At 38.1% G+C, this 14,616-nt stretch overlaps 1 protein-coding gene across 3 annotated transcripts in view; it reads left to right on the top strand.

Moving 5' to 3' along the window:
- Positions 1-12,402, top strand: part of NAF1 (nuclear assembly factor 1 ribonucleoprotein) — a 147,264-nt gene extending 134,862 nt beyond the window's left edge. For all 3 annotated transcript variants that reach the window (XM_049905511.1, XM_049905512.1, XM_049905510.1), the window contains 4 exons: positions 1,885-2,045; positions 3,029-3,080; positions 6,153-6,255; positions 9,125-12,402. In XM_049905511.1, coding sequence (XP_049761468.1) covers positions 1,885-2,045; positions 3,029-3,080; positions 6,153-6,255; positions 9,125-9,570 — 762 coding nt within the window. In that variant the 3' untranslated portion in view covers positions 9,571-12,402. The remainder of the gene's footprint in view (positions 1-1,884; positions 2,046-3,028; positions 3,081-6,152; positions 6,256-9,124) is intronic.
- Positions 12,403-14,616: the final 2,214 nt, after the last annotated feature.

Consider the following 14,616-nt stretch of genomic DNA (forward strand, 5'->3'; position numbering starts at 1 on the left):
TATTTCATAACACACTGACATTTTAACCGTTTTGAATGTCGCTAATAATTTTTAGTCTAAGGATGTCTCTCCAGAATGGTGGTACCCTGATGATTGCTTCCTTTTGGAGACTAATGAAAGTCATAAAAGCTTGAATGCTATGCTAAAGACCCTAAAGCGGAGAGGACCTGCTTTCACAAATCAGAACTGGTGCTTTGGTAAAACAGGCACTTTCATTGGAATTAATACAAATTGGTCTAAGTTATTTGGAAAATTGTTTAATAATTTGCATCAAAAATTTTAGTCACATTTATACTCTTGACTCCAGTAATTTGATCTCTTACAAATCAATTTTTAGGAAATCCAAAGTAGCAGAGACTTACATATAAAGATATTCATAGTGGTGTCAGTTATTAAATGAAGATATTGGAACCTGCCAAAATATCCTGTGATACAAGACATAAATTAATTGTGCTGTATCCGTCAAGGAAACCCTGGTGACGTGGGGGTTAAGTGCTACAGCTGCTAACCAAAGGGTCGGCAGTTCGAATCCGCCACACGCTCCTTGGAAACTCTGTGGGGCAGTTCTGTACTGACCTATAGGGGTGCTGTGAGTCGGAATCTACTCAGCGGCACTGGGTTTGGTTTGGCATATCCATAAAACAGTAACATAGAGCCACTAAAAGTATGCTTAGGAGCCCTGTTGATGCAGTGGTTAAGCACGCAGCTGCTAACTGAGAGGTCGGTGGTTCGAGCCCACCAGATGCTCTGTGGGAGAAAGATGTGGCAGTCTGCTTTCGTGAAGATTGACAGCCCTGGAAATCTTATGGGGCAGCTCTACCCTGTCCTTACAGGCTTGCTCTGAGTTGGAATCGACTCAGTGGCAGTGGGTTTATTTTTGTTTTTAAAATTAGTCTCATGAAGAAAGTCTGGAAAAATATACTCTCACATTTGTTATGATTTCTGTAATGTACAGATATTTATTATTTTTTTAAATCCAGGTATTCATTTTAAGAAGAGTTTCAAAATGAGAAGCTTCCTTTCATCATTCATAAAACATTTTCAGAAATAAAATAATGTGTTCATGCCAAAGCAGCTCCTTCACTAGAAAGTTGAAGTCTGCAACAGCTTTTGTTTTTGAGAAATGAGAAGCTTTCAATTTCAAAGCTACTACTTTCTGAATGAGAAAGAGTTGTGGTTTGATTTTTTTAAAACATGTTACTCTTTGGAAACAGCTTAGTTGAATCAAAAGCTTGTTTTTATATTTCATGTTAGTCTATATAATAAGATTCCAAATTACAGACAGTATTTCATTTGTCAAAAGTTACCAATTATAATTCTTTTTCTTTTACCTTATAATTTAAATAAAAAAGAATTTTAAAAATTCTGTAATTTATGTCCAGCTAGTAAGGAGCCCTGGGTGCCTCAATGGTTAAGCGCTCAACTGTAAACCAAAAGGTCAGCAGCTCAACCCCCACCCAGTGGCTCCTTGAGAGAAAAGACCTGGCCTTCTGCTCTTGTAAAGATTTCTGCCTAGGAAACCTTATGGGGCAGTTCTGCTCTGTCCTATAGGGTTTGATGAGTCGGAATCAACTCAACAGTACAGAACAACAACAGTACCACCAAAATAATTTGAACCTGACAAGGAACACATTCATTACAGGCTGCTTTAAATTCATAGAAAGAAAATCTAGAGTAAACAAATGGCAATTATAATCAAAATATGAAGACTTTATGAGTATGCAAAAATGACTTTAAATATAAAAATTTATTTTATTCATTAACATTGACGAAATTACCTTGTTTTAGCAGTTATTAGTAGTGGTTTTTAAAAAGAAAATACTGCTAACTTTGAGTCATTATTTTACGTGTTAAAAGAGGCCTTTTGTTTCTTCTGTTTTATAGATATTTGAGATATTTGGACGTGTTGCACATCCATTTTATGTATTACGGTTTAATTCTTCAGAGCACATTGAGAGTAAAGGTATTAAAATAAAGGACACTATGTATTTTGCTCCATCAATGAAAGACTTCACTCAATATGTATTCACAGAAAAACTTAAACAGTAAGTATGTTGTTAACATGCTAATTGTTCTTTGATATCTAAATGTATATTTTAGAAATAATTCTCAGTGATGGTATTTTCTTATATTTAAATACCTGTTTTCCATTTATCTTTAGATTTCATTTGTCTTAATAATGTTTCTGAAAGGTACAGTTTATCATCACGTTTTGTGCGTTTCACATGATTTAAATCTTTTATCAAAAATGACATGATCAGCTGGTAGGACATTTGGGCCATATAAATATTCTGAATTTTAGGTAATTATTTTTTCCATTATATACTTTCTTTTGTATACATGCTACTTTAGTATTAGTATTAGTATTACCAGTTTTCATTTTTTGATTTCTGTCACATTTTAAATGAAAATTTCTTTGCGTTGCTTCGTACACTAGACGGTTTTACTTCCGCCCTCTGCTTTGGGAATCACTGTTGGAGCTAGCCTTGGTTACCCATAGAAGACTGTTGATATTCCTTACATTATATTTAATTTTCACAGTATGTACATAATTTCACACTATATTTAATTTAGATATATTTATCTCTACCATTAAAACTATAAAATCTTAGGCAAAGGATTTCCTCATACTCATTTTTGTATTCTTAGCACATGGAACAGGGTCTTACCCATAGTTGGTATTATAAACATTTGTTGAACTGAACTTGAAAACTTGAAGAATCATGAAAATAAAAATCAGTCTTAGCATCTGAAAATGTTCATGAACTGCAAAACTACTTTCCCTTGCACCTCACAGCCTTGGCTTTTCATTCTAATTCCCCATTCCCAATATTTATATATGTCTAGACACATGAATTGTGTGTGTGTTTTTTAGTGAGTTGACAAGGAAATGGCCTGTTATTTATATATATTGCAAAATTGAGGATTGAGCTCATGTCTTCTACTTTGTTTTCTATACTGTTAAGTTCATAGTACTTAGGAGAACCTTAATAAATACTTTGATTTTTTTTTTTTTTTTTTTTCCTAGGGAAAGGGGATCAGATGCATCATGGAAAAATGATCAGGAACCACCACCAGAAGTAAATATAAGTCTTTTCATACAATGTTTTTGAAAGTAAGGCAGGACTTATAAGTTTGCCATTACTGATCTCAGGGGGATCCTGGTGCTGTTCAGCAGCCCCCCTGCCCTCCTAGATGACTGGTAATACGTTGCTGTAAAGGTTTTTGACTGATCGTTTTAGACCAAATACAGTGTTTAGTTATATTGTAGTAATTAACGTCATCTATCATCATTTACCTGTAATTTTCCGTTTTTATTAATTTTGTTGATACCTAGTAAAAGCAGATTATACTTATTTAAAAAAAAAATTTTTTTTTTTTCAAGTAGTAAACTCTCCATGTGGAACATGAAGACATTATGGTGTTTTTAATGATCTGACCTTCTTTTGGAGATGCAATGTTATTAGAATCCCCTGACCTTTCCGTTTTTTGCTGTATAATTTACCTTCCTAATAAGAGAACTTTTCATTTTATCTTTCTTGCATCCGTGTCTGCAAAACAGAGTTTTTTTTTACCTCCCTAGTGACTTGATAGTGACTTGATATCCAGGCATTCTAGAGATGTGCAATAGATGCAGGTGTAATCTCTAAATCAGAGAATTATTTAGTGGAATTATTGAGTTTAACCTTTCCATGGAGATGTTAATAAGCAGATTTTAAAAAGAATGATTAGAATATTAAAATTACAGCAATATACATGAGTGTTTTCCTTTCTTGAAAAAGTATAAATGTATGCAGTATAAAAGAAAAAGATGGGAGAGTTTTAAAATATGCTCAGCAAATCTGATAGTTTCTTAGGACTGTAGAAGCTTGGCCTTTCCAGATTTAACTTCGGTCATTTGAGATGTTCTCAAGTGATGCTGAAGATTCATGGTCTGTGTTCATTTCTAATTTTGTTGAGGCATGAGTCAGATTTGTGCCTTTCACTTTTTTCCCCTTTCTGTAGCCCCACACTCCCATAGCACTCAGTCGTAGAACATTTTCTTGGTATTGTTGAGTTAATTTATTTTCTCGCCTCACTGGACAGTTTCAGGGAAAGGACATCTTCCTTCTGATCTCAGTACTTCCTAGTGTCTGACTGATACTAAACATTAAGATCATAATTAAAGATCATGCATTTGAAGGTACAAACATCAGTCGATGTTGTTCTATTTGATTATTGATTCTGAGTTTTATGGACTCCTGATTCATGGAGGATTTGTTTTAGAACATGTTTCAGCAAGGCCATACCAAAAATCCAATACAAAGACTTTCATATGCATTTTATTCCTTCATTTTCTATATGCATACATGCACATGAAGATTCCTGGGTAGTTCAAGAGAATTACAATTGGCTGTTAACCTAAAGAAAGTTTAGCTATTCAGACCTACCCAGCAGCACCGCAGAAGGCCCTGGTGAACTGTTCCCATAAATATTACAGCTAAAAAATCCTTCGGAGGAGTTCTGCTCTGTAACACATAGAATCCCAATGAATCAAAATTGACTCAACGGCGGTGGGTTTTTGTTTGTTTGTTTAAATACATGCACACACCATGTGCCTGCTTTTATCTATTTTTATACAAAAAATAACATTTGTTCTGTGGTGTTTATAGAACCATAGAGTGCTTGAACTCTACGAGGTCATGACAGCTATAATATATATGAAGCCCTGGTGGTGCGATGATCAGGAGTCCGGCTGCTAACCAAAAGGTTCGGAGTTTGAATCCAGCAGCTGCTCCCTGGAAACCCTCTGGGGCAATTCTGCTCTTTCCTATAGGGTGGCTGTGAATTGGAATCAACTTGAAAGCAACATTTTTTTTTTTTTTTTTGGTTGTAATATATATATATATATATAACGCATAAGCCTTGGAGCAGTGATTTTTTTTGTAGATTGTAACAGTGAATCCCAATTCTTACTTTTATATGAATTTTCCTACTTGTAATTTAAATGATATCCGCTTAGAAGTTGGGTCATACTGGTGTCTGGTTTCCTACCAAAACCAGACCCACTGCTATTGAGTCGATTCCAACCCACAGTGACACTATAGGACAGGATAGAATTGCTCCATAGGGTTTCTAAGGCTGAAAATCTTTACAGAAGCAGACTGTCACATCTTTCTCCCATGGAGCAGCTGTTGGGTTCAAACCACTGACCTTTTGGTTGACAGCTGAGCATTTAAGTGCTGAACTACCAGGGTTCCTGGTTTCCTACCAAAACAAACTAGACCTCTTGCCATTGAGTTGATTCCGAGTCATAGCGACCCTATAAGACAGAGTAGAACTGCCTCGTAGAATTTCCAAGTAGCTTCTGGTGGATTCGAAATTTCAGCCCTTTGGTTGGCAGCCAGGCGCTTTAACCACTGTGCCACCAGGGCTCCTGGTTTCCTACCCGGAAAAAAAAAGCCAAACCCTTTGCTGTCGCGTCAATTCTGACTTATAGTGACTGTAGAACAGAATGGAACTGCCCCATAGGGTTTCCTACAGTCATATCTAAATAGAAAATCCCTGTGATTTTCTACACACTTACTTGGCTCTTACTAATCCTGACATTATTTTATTTGAGGGACCAATACCTATGTTGTGTTTAGAACAGTTCCTGGTATATAATGGGTGTGTGTAAATTTTTGAATTAATGAAACGTAGGACATTACTTTTATATTAGAGCTGATAATTCATGTTACTTGCTTTATCCTTCATATTCAGGGTATCTAAAACTATTCCTTCCTTTGACATCATTTGACAGTTGGCACTATGATGAGCCTGAGTCTCAGTTGGAAGTCAGACTTAAAGCGAGGAAAATACCCATATCTGAAGGTTGTAGAAGATCAGTGTTTTAAAGCCCCTGTCTGTACCTTTCTAGAAACTCAAAAAAAAAAAAAAAAAAATTACTAGGGTTCTAATCTTATTTACTGGCCTGTGTCAACTAAGAATCATTAGGCATTTAAAAAAAAATACCTTATTTATTCACCATATGGAATTAGTTATTACTGGAAAGAATTAAGTATGGAAAAGGACAGTTTTCTTTCAGGGTCACTGGTAAGTAATTGGCTTATCTCCTCACCCTCTTGAACTGGAACATCTTTGTAACAACTCTGTATCATTATCTCTGCAAGGCCTTAGATTTCAGTGATGACGAAAAAGAAACAGAAGCCAAACAGAGGAAAAAATCTCAGATTCAAGGCCGGAAAAAACTCAAATCTGAATTTAATGAACCAGGTGAGTGAATGCAATATACAGCCTTTCTTTACCTTCATTTGCATGTGTGTTAAATTCGTCAGTAATAAAACCGAAGGAAACATTTGGCTGCCTGTTTACCTCCCGGCTCCCAGCTAGCAGTGGAGGCATGGAATGTAACGGGAGAGAAACCTGGGGAATATTCTGTAGTAGTATCGTGTGAGCTGAAGGATGCAAAAATGTCTCTAGGGGTTAAAGACAAGCTAAGCCTTGTTAAGAGTCATCTGTGCTTATCAGTACTTTTTTTCTTAAGAAACCTAATTGCATTCATTTTTAACTCAAGGCATTTTTATCTTTTAACATGTGTTTTCTTTTTATCATGCTTTTCCTTCCCTTTTTTTTCTTTTTGATTGAAGTGTTCATTTTGAGATAATTGTAGATTCATGTGCAGTTGTTTGAAATAATACGGAGAGGTTCCATATACCCTTTAGTTTCCCTCCAATGGTAACATCTAGCAAAACTCGAGTACAGTATCACACACAGGATATCGACAGTGATACCGTCAAGGTACAGAGCATTTCCATCACCACCAGGATCCCTTTTTAGCTACACTCGCTTCCTTCCTCACCTGCTCCTTAATGCCTCACAACCACTAGTTTTTTCTGCATTTTCATAACATATGTTGCCATTTCAAGAATCACAATATATACTCTTTTAGGATTGGCTTTTTTCACTGAGTATAATTTTGTGGAGATTCATCCAGGTTGTTATATACACACACCACTATTTTGTTCCTTTTTGTTGCGGAGTAGGATTCCATGGTGTGAATATACCATAGGTTGTTTAACCATTCATGTCTTGAAGGACATCTGGGTTGCTTCCAGTTTTCAGTTATTGGCAATAAAGATGGTATAAACATTTGTGTGCAGGTTTTTATGTGAATATAAGTTTTTATTTCTCTGGGATAAATACTCAGGAGTGCAGTTGTTGGGTGTATGGTAGTTAGGTGTTTAGTTTCTTAAACACACTGAAACGAACGGAAACTAAAGAAACTGAACTGCTGTCCCGCTTCCAGTGTGGTTCACTGTGGTTTATTTCCACAGGCAGCGTATGGGGCATTCAGTTTGTGTGCCTTCTTGTCAGCTTTTGGTGTTGTCAGTATTTTTCATTTTAGCCATTCTGATAAGTATGTTGTTAGCTGTCATTGAGTCACCTCTGACTCATGGAGATCTTTTGTATAACAGACCGAAACATTGCCCAGTCCTGTGCCATGCCCGTAATCTTTGATGTGTTTGAGCCCATTGTGTCAGTCCATTTCATAGAGGGTTTTCATCGTTTTTGCTGACCCTCCACCTTACCAAACATGATGTCCTTTCCTAGTGGTTGGTCTGTCCTGATGGCACATCCAAAGTGAACAAGAAAAAGTCTCACCATCCTCACTTTTAAGTTGCATTTTTGTTGTGTCTTCTAATAGTCCACGCTATAGTCAGAATTCTTCTTTAAAACCACTATTCAACGCGTCGGTTCTTGTCCTCTTCTTTGTCCAGCTTTCACATGTATATGTGGCAACTGAAAAGACCATAGTTTGAGTCAGGCACACTTTAGTCATCAAAGTGACATCTTTTGCATTTTGGAAATTTAAAGAGGTCGTTTGTCACAGATTTGCCCAATGCAGTATGTTGTTTGATTTCTTGACTGCAGTTTCCATGAGTATTGATTATCGATCCAAGTGGAATGAAATACTTGACAGCTTTAATTTCATCTCCATTGACGTAGATGTTGCTTATTGATCCAGTTGTGAGGATTTTAGTGTTCTTTATGGTCAGGTGTAATCCATACTGAGGTCTTTTTACCTTCATTGGTAAGTGCTTCAAGTCATCTTCATTTTCGGGAAGCAAGATTATGTCATCTGCATATGACAGGCTGTTAATGAGTCTCCCTCTAATCCGGATGTCACATTCTTCATGTAGTCCGGCTTCTTGGATTATTTGCTCAGCATACAGTTTGAATAAGTAAGGTAAAAGGATATAATCCTCTTGCACAGCCATTGTTTCTTCAATACTTCTTCAGTCCCACTCTCTTTATCCTTTTCTTCTGGAACTCTGGTGACATAAATGTTAAGATTTTTTGTTAGAGTTGACAGGCCCATCTGGATTAGTTTTTGGATTTTTTTTTTTTTGCTTTTTATTTTCTCTCTGGTGTTCAGATTGGGTAATTTCTATTGTTCTATTTTCCTTTTCTCTGATTCTTTCCTCTGTATCCTCCATTCTGCTGTTGAACCCATCTATTAGGTTTTTTATTTTGATTATAATTTTCAGTTCTAAAATTTCTGAATCTTCTTTACATGTTCTCTTTTTTGAGACTTTCTATTTTTTATTTGTTTTAGTGTGTTCATAATTTCTGCTTGAAACATCTTTATGATGACTATTTAAAATCTTTCTCAGATAATCTAACATCTTTGTCATTTTGATATTGGCCTCTGTTGGTTTTCTTTTTTATTCAGTTTGGATCTTTCTGATTTTTGATATGAGTGACTTTCAGTTGAAACTTGGATATACTGGGTGTTACATTTTATGAGACTCTGGATTTTGTTTAAGCCTTCTCTTGTGCTTGTTTCTTTGGACACCACTCTGGCCAGGAGAGGAGTCAGGCTGCTGCCACATTACCACCGGGAGAGCTAGAAGTCAGATTCCTCTTTTGGCCTCTGTGACGCTGAGGGCGGGGGTGGGATGCCCTGTTACTGGTGAGTGGGAGTTGAGTGGGAGTAGAATTTCTGGCTCCTCCCTAGGTCTCCTCTTGAGCCTAGTGGGGGTAAGAGTGCCTCACTACTGCTCTCCCTGTGCTCTGCACTATAACAGCAAGTTTAAACAAGTGTTTTTAATATATTAACATGATTTTTTCCCCCTCTAAGGTGAAGATTTGGCAGAAGTACATCAGAATTGGAATGCTCATAGTTCTACTTCAGAGTATTCAAAGGGATTTCGCAAAAGAGAATTCACACGAGGATTTTCCAGGGGTAGATATCCTCGACCACTCCATGGAAGACCCCCACCTCAGCAGTTTTATAATTCAGAGCATATGGCATCTCAGGAGACACCAGGTTTTCCACCTCAGGGACAAGACAATCCTGTGATACCGCCGTATCCCTTTCCTCCGCCCGTGTTTGACATGTCTAACTTCCCGCTTCCTCCACCCCCACCCCCGGCTGTGAACATGGGCTGGCCTGCACCGAACGTGGCCCCTCACCCACTGCTGAACTTACCGTACTCCCTGCCCCCACCACCTCCCCCTCCACCGCCACCTCCACTACCCTATCCTGGAGATAGTAATTCTTCTCATTTTGGAACTTACTATTAGGTAAATGTATTTATTTCCAGAGAAATATAAACTTTTTCACATTTATTATAAGGTTTTTTTTTTTTTTAAAGAAAGTGACTGTAGACCTAGATTTTTAAAAACACTGTAAAGTACTAAATCATCAGTTCCTTCACTTGTAAATTAATGTATATTTATAACCTCTGTGAAATTGTATCCATAGGAAAATTTCAGCTCTATTTGATAGGGGAGATATCCAGTTATGCAATATTTAATTAAAACTTTGAATCTTTACCTCCTCCTATCACTCTCTCCTTGCCCAGATAAACAATATGTATAGGTCCTAATAAGAGATCTGGAGTAACTTGCATCATGGCTTAAAATGTACTAATACATTGATTTTCTTCTTGGTATATTTGAAAATGAAATGTTGAAGTCCTATTGAGAGTCTTTGAAAAATAAACTTTTTATTAACTTAGGAAATTGATTTTGATTGTGAATACAATTTTCCAATAAATTTAAATGTCTTTTTTTTTTTAAGGAGCCCTGGTGGTACAGTGGTTAATAGCTCAACTGCCAACTACAAGGTCGGCAGTTCGACTTTACCAGCTGCTCTTTGGAAACCCTGTGGGGCAGTTCTACTCTGTTCCTGTATGGTTGCTATGAGTCAGAATCGACTCGATGGCAGCAGGTTTGGTTTTTTGGTTTTTGGTGGGGCAGTGGTTAAAGAGGTTGACTGCTAACCGAAAGGCCGGCAGTTGTGAAACCACCAGCAGCTCCGTGGGGAAAGATGTGGCAATCCACTTCTGTGGAGATTGACAGCATTGGAAATCCTGCGGGTTGCTCTGAGTTGGAATCGACTCGATGGCAGTGGGTTTGGTTTTGGATTTGGATTTTTTTTTAAGCAAGTGAAAAATACAGTGGGGGAAAGTCTCACATATTGACAGAGGCTGTAATGATGAAGTTAATGTATATGACATATGTCTAAGAAGGCTGTATGGATTTCTGCTCTTCAGATAGTGTTCAGCAGGCTTGGTGATCTGATGTAACCACTTACAGGAGGCAGTGATCATTCAGAATAAAGTGTATTTAGGCGCTATGATTTCGATTTCTGTTTCCTAGGTTCTCACATACTTGGCACAGGTGAGGTGATTAATAAATACTAATTAAATGACTGAATGAGTCTAGAGTTTTGATTGAATGTCCAGTGAGTGTTACTTTACATTTTAAAGTATAAATGTGAGGATGGAATTGTACAGGTAGAAGAAGACTTAGCAGTAACCTAGTCCTCATTTTATAAATGAGAAGCCTAACTAAGGATTCCAGAAAGGTTAAGTCACTTAATTCAGGTCACTCAGTAGTGAGCTGGTAAGGAGTTAAACCTTGGTTCCTGGATCAGCACCCTCCACTAATCAGAGCTTCCTGATCTTTTCATTCCTCAACACTCAAATAAGAATGTCCGTATGGCACATGAGGGTAATCCGGACCACTTGTCACAGGCCATGGGCCCTGGTTGCACCCAGGGTCACTCGACCTCTTCATGACCTGAGGGGACCTAGTGCACAAGCTGAGTGCAGGAGGCCTCGCGCATACGTTGAGAAGCTTTGCCCTTGGTATGATCTCGGGTTTATCATGTGTTTACTTAAGAGCTTTCCTTATTATTCTTTCTTCAAATGGTTGTGCAGCCCTTTAGTATTTGTCCTCTTAAGTTGTGGTAGTCTTTTTGTGCTTGGTAGAATACTGTAGGGATTCAAACCAAAAAAAACCCAGTGCCGTCTCATAGCGACGCTATAGGACAGAGTAGAACTGCCCCATAGAGTTTCCAAGGAGCACCTGGCAGATTCAAACTTCCGACCCTTTGGTTAGCAGCCGTAGCACCTAGCCATTATGCCACCAGGGTGTCCTTGTAAGGGCTAAGGGAGATTATATCTGAAAGTACACACACACAAATACCATTTCTACAAGAATAGGAAGAGTAAGATGTTGCCGTCCCATTATGATAAGTCAAGCCATTATATAAGCACCATGGCTTTTTCAGATTTAGAAATATTTTAAAAAATCTTTCAACTTCTGAGCCTCGGGTACTGGTATCTGACAGTGTGTATTTAATATTCAAAGAAACAGCTAAATAAGACCTTTTGATCTCTGCTTTCTTGGTACAGTCACCTACATCCAATTTGTGTCTTCCCTATACTTTTTTTTATACTTAATTCAGGGCATTGGAGACTTCAGGGTGCCTAGCAATCAACGTGGTTAGCTTGTTAATCGTGCACATTCTTGAGCTTCATCCCCACATTTGAATTCAGTAGATCAGAGATGAGACCTAGGAAACTTTTAACACACATTGGGTGATTAATTTCAGGATTTATTCTAAGACTGCTAATATTTTGGGGTAAATTATGCAACTTCTCAGTTATTCATTCTGGAAATTCAGGAAGTTCTGTTTGGGGTGGTGGTGAGAGTATGCAGTGGATGGGGAGGGAAAGAGGGCAAAGGAAAGCCATAGCTCCTTAAATTGTATCTTAGCATCCTACATGGTTCTCAGAAGCATGCTTAATCAACCAAGTCCGTCCTCGGAGTTTGAGGGGAGGAACCCAACTGCCTCTTTTATTGGAAGACAAATATATTACAGTTTTCATCATTCTCGCTTAAATCTTACGGTACTTTTAAACCCATATATACGGCTCTAAATCTTTAAACTTGGTATAAGGTTGAATACTTCTTTAATTTTCTACACAGAGTTTCTCACCTTAAATAAAGGATTCTTTATATTAGCCTTTCCTATAACAAAGTAGGTTGACATGCAGATGGTTGCATATGAGTAATACCTTTGGATGCTTACAGTTGTAAATGTGATGGAATAAAATTAAAATTTGCTGCCTAAGCTAGTATGTTTTTTTATTAAGATGAATAGCTGTCTCTCTTCTTTCTGTTACAGAAAAGATAGGTCCATAATAATTACATAACTTGCACTCTTACTAGAAATAACTCTTATGGGAATTTGGTTGAAACTCTTTTCAGAGGAGACCTGGAATAGAATGTGCGGTGCAGTCTCAGAACTTACCAAAGGACATTTCTTAAAAGCCATCAGTTAGAATCGACTCGACAGCAATGAGTTTGTTTTTTGGTATGTGGTTAAGTCATACAGTTAAATGCCAAAATGTATCCATTGCTTCTGTGTATCTTAATGATTGTTGATGTGTGCAGTCGAGTCCAATGAGACTTACAGTGACCCTACAGGACAGGGTAGAACTGCCCCATAGGGTTTACTAGGCTATAATCTACAGGAGCAGATCACCAGGTTTTTTCTTCTGCAGAGTCACTGGTGGGTTTGAATCATCAGCCTTTTGGTTAGCAGTTGAGTGCTTAACCGTTGTGCCACCAGGGCTCTTTTCCTAATGATTGTTGTTACATGCTGTCAAGTCAGTTTCGACTCATGGGGACCCTATGCACAACAGAATGAAACACTGCCCAGTCCTGAGCCATCCTTAAAACGGTGTTATGCTTGAAATCGTTGTAGCCACTGTGTTAATCTACCTTGTTGACAGTCTTCCTCTTTTCCACTGACCCTGTACTCTGCCAAGCATGATGTCCTTCTCCAGGGACTCATCCCTCCTGACAACATGTCCAAAGTATGTAAGACACAGTCTCTCCAACCTTACTTCTAAGGAACATTCTGGTTGTACTTCTTCCAAGACAGATTTGCTTATTCTTTTGGCAGTCCACGCTATATTCAATACTCTTCGCCAACACCACAATTCAAAGGCGTCAGTTCTTCCGGTCTTCCTTATTCGCTGTCCACCTTTCACACGCATATGATGCAATTAAAAATACCAGGGCTCCGGTCAGGCATACCTTGGTCTTCAAGGTGATATCTTTGCTTTTTAATACTTTAAAGAGGTCCTTTGCAGCAGATTTACCCAATGCGAAATGCATAGTTTGATTTCTTGACCGCTGTTTCCATGGGTGTTGATTGTGGATCCAGGTAAAGTGAAATCCTTGAAAACTTCAGCCTTTTCTCCATTTATCATGATGTTGCTCATTGGTCCAGCTGCAAGGATTTTTGTTTTCTTTATGTTCAGGTGCAATTCATAGTAAAGGCTGTGGTCTCTGATCTTCATTACTAAGTGTTTCAAGTCCTCTTCACTTTCAGCAAGCAAGGTTGTGTCACTTGCATAACACATTGTGTCATCAGTCCTGATGCCCCGTTCTTCATATAGTCCAGCTTCTTGGATTATTTGCTCAGCATACAGATTGGATAGGTATGGTGAAAGATACAACCCTGACGCACACCTTTCCTAGCTTTAAACCATTCAGTATCCCCTTGTTCTGTCTGAACAACTGCATCATGAGCCCAATTAAGTGTTCTGGAATTCCCATTCTCGGCAGTGTTATCCATAATTTGTTATGATCCACACAGTCGAATACCTTTGCGTAGTCAATAAAACACAGGTAGACATCCTGGTAGTCTCTGCTTTCAGCCAGGATCTATCTGACATCAGCAATGATATTCCTAGTTCCACGTCCTCTTCTGAAACCTGTCTGAATTTCTGGCAGTTCCCTGTCAATATACTGCTGCAGCTGTTTTCGAATGATCTTCAGCAAAATTTTGCTTGCGTGTGATAATGATATTGTTCTATAATTTCCGCATTCAGTTGGATCACCTTGGGAATAGGCATAAATATCAGCTGCTGCAGTCTGAAATTGATCGAACGTGCAATCAGGGTGCATTGATAATTACTGGTGATTGAAATGCGAAAGTTGGAAACAAAGAAGGATCGGTAGTTGGAAAATATGGCCTTGGTGATAGAAACAATGCCGGAGATCAAATGTTAGAATTTTGCAAGACCAATGACTTCTTCATTGCAAATACCTTCTTTTACCAACATAAACAGCGACTATACACGTGGACGATGGAACACACAGGAATCAAATTGACTACATCTGTGGAAAGAGACGATGGAAAAGCTCAATATCAGTCAGAACAAGGCCAGGGGCCGACTGTGGAACAGACCATCTGTTGCTCATATGGAAGTTCAAGCTGAAACTGAAGAAAATCAGAGCAAGTCCACGAGAGCCAAAATATGA

Source organism: Elephas maximus, chromosome 13 (genome assembly GCF_024166365.1).
Source record: "Elephas maximus indicus isolate mEleMax1 chromosome 13, mEleMax1 primary haplotype, whole genome shotgun sequence".
Taxonomy (NCBI): domain Eukaryota; kingdom Metazoa; phylum Chordata; class Mammalia; order Proboscidea; family Elephantidae; genus Elephas; species Elephas maximus.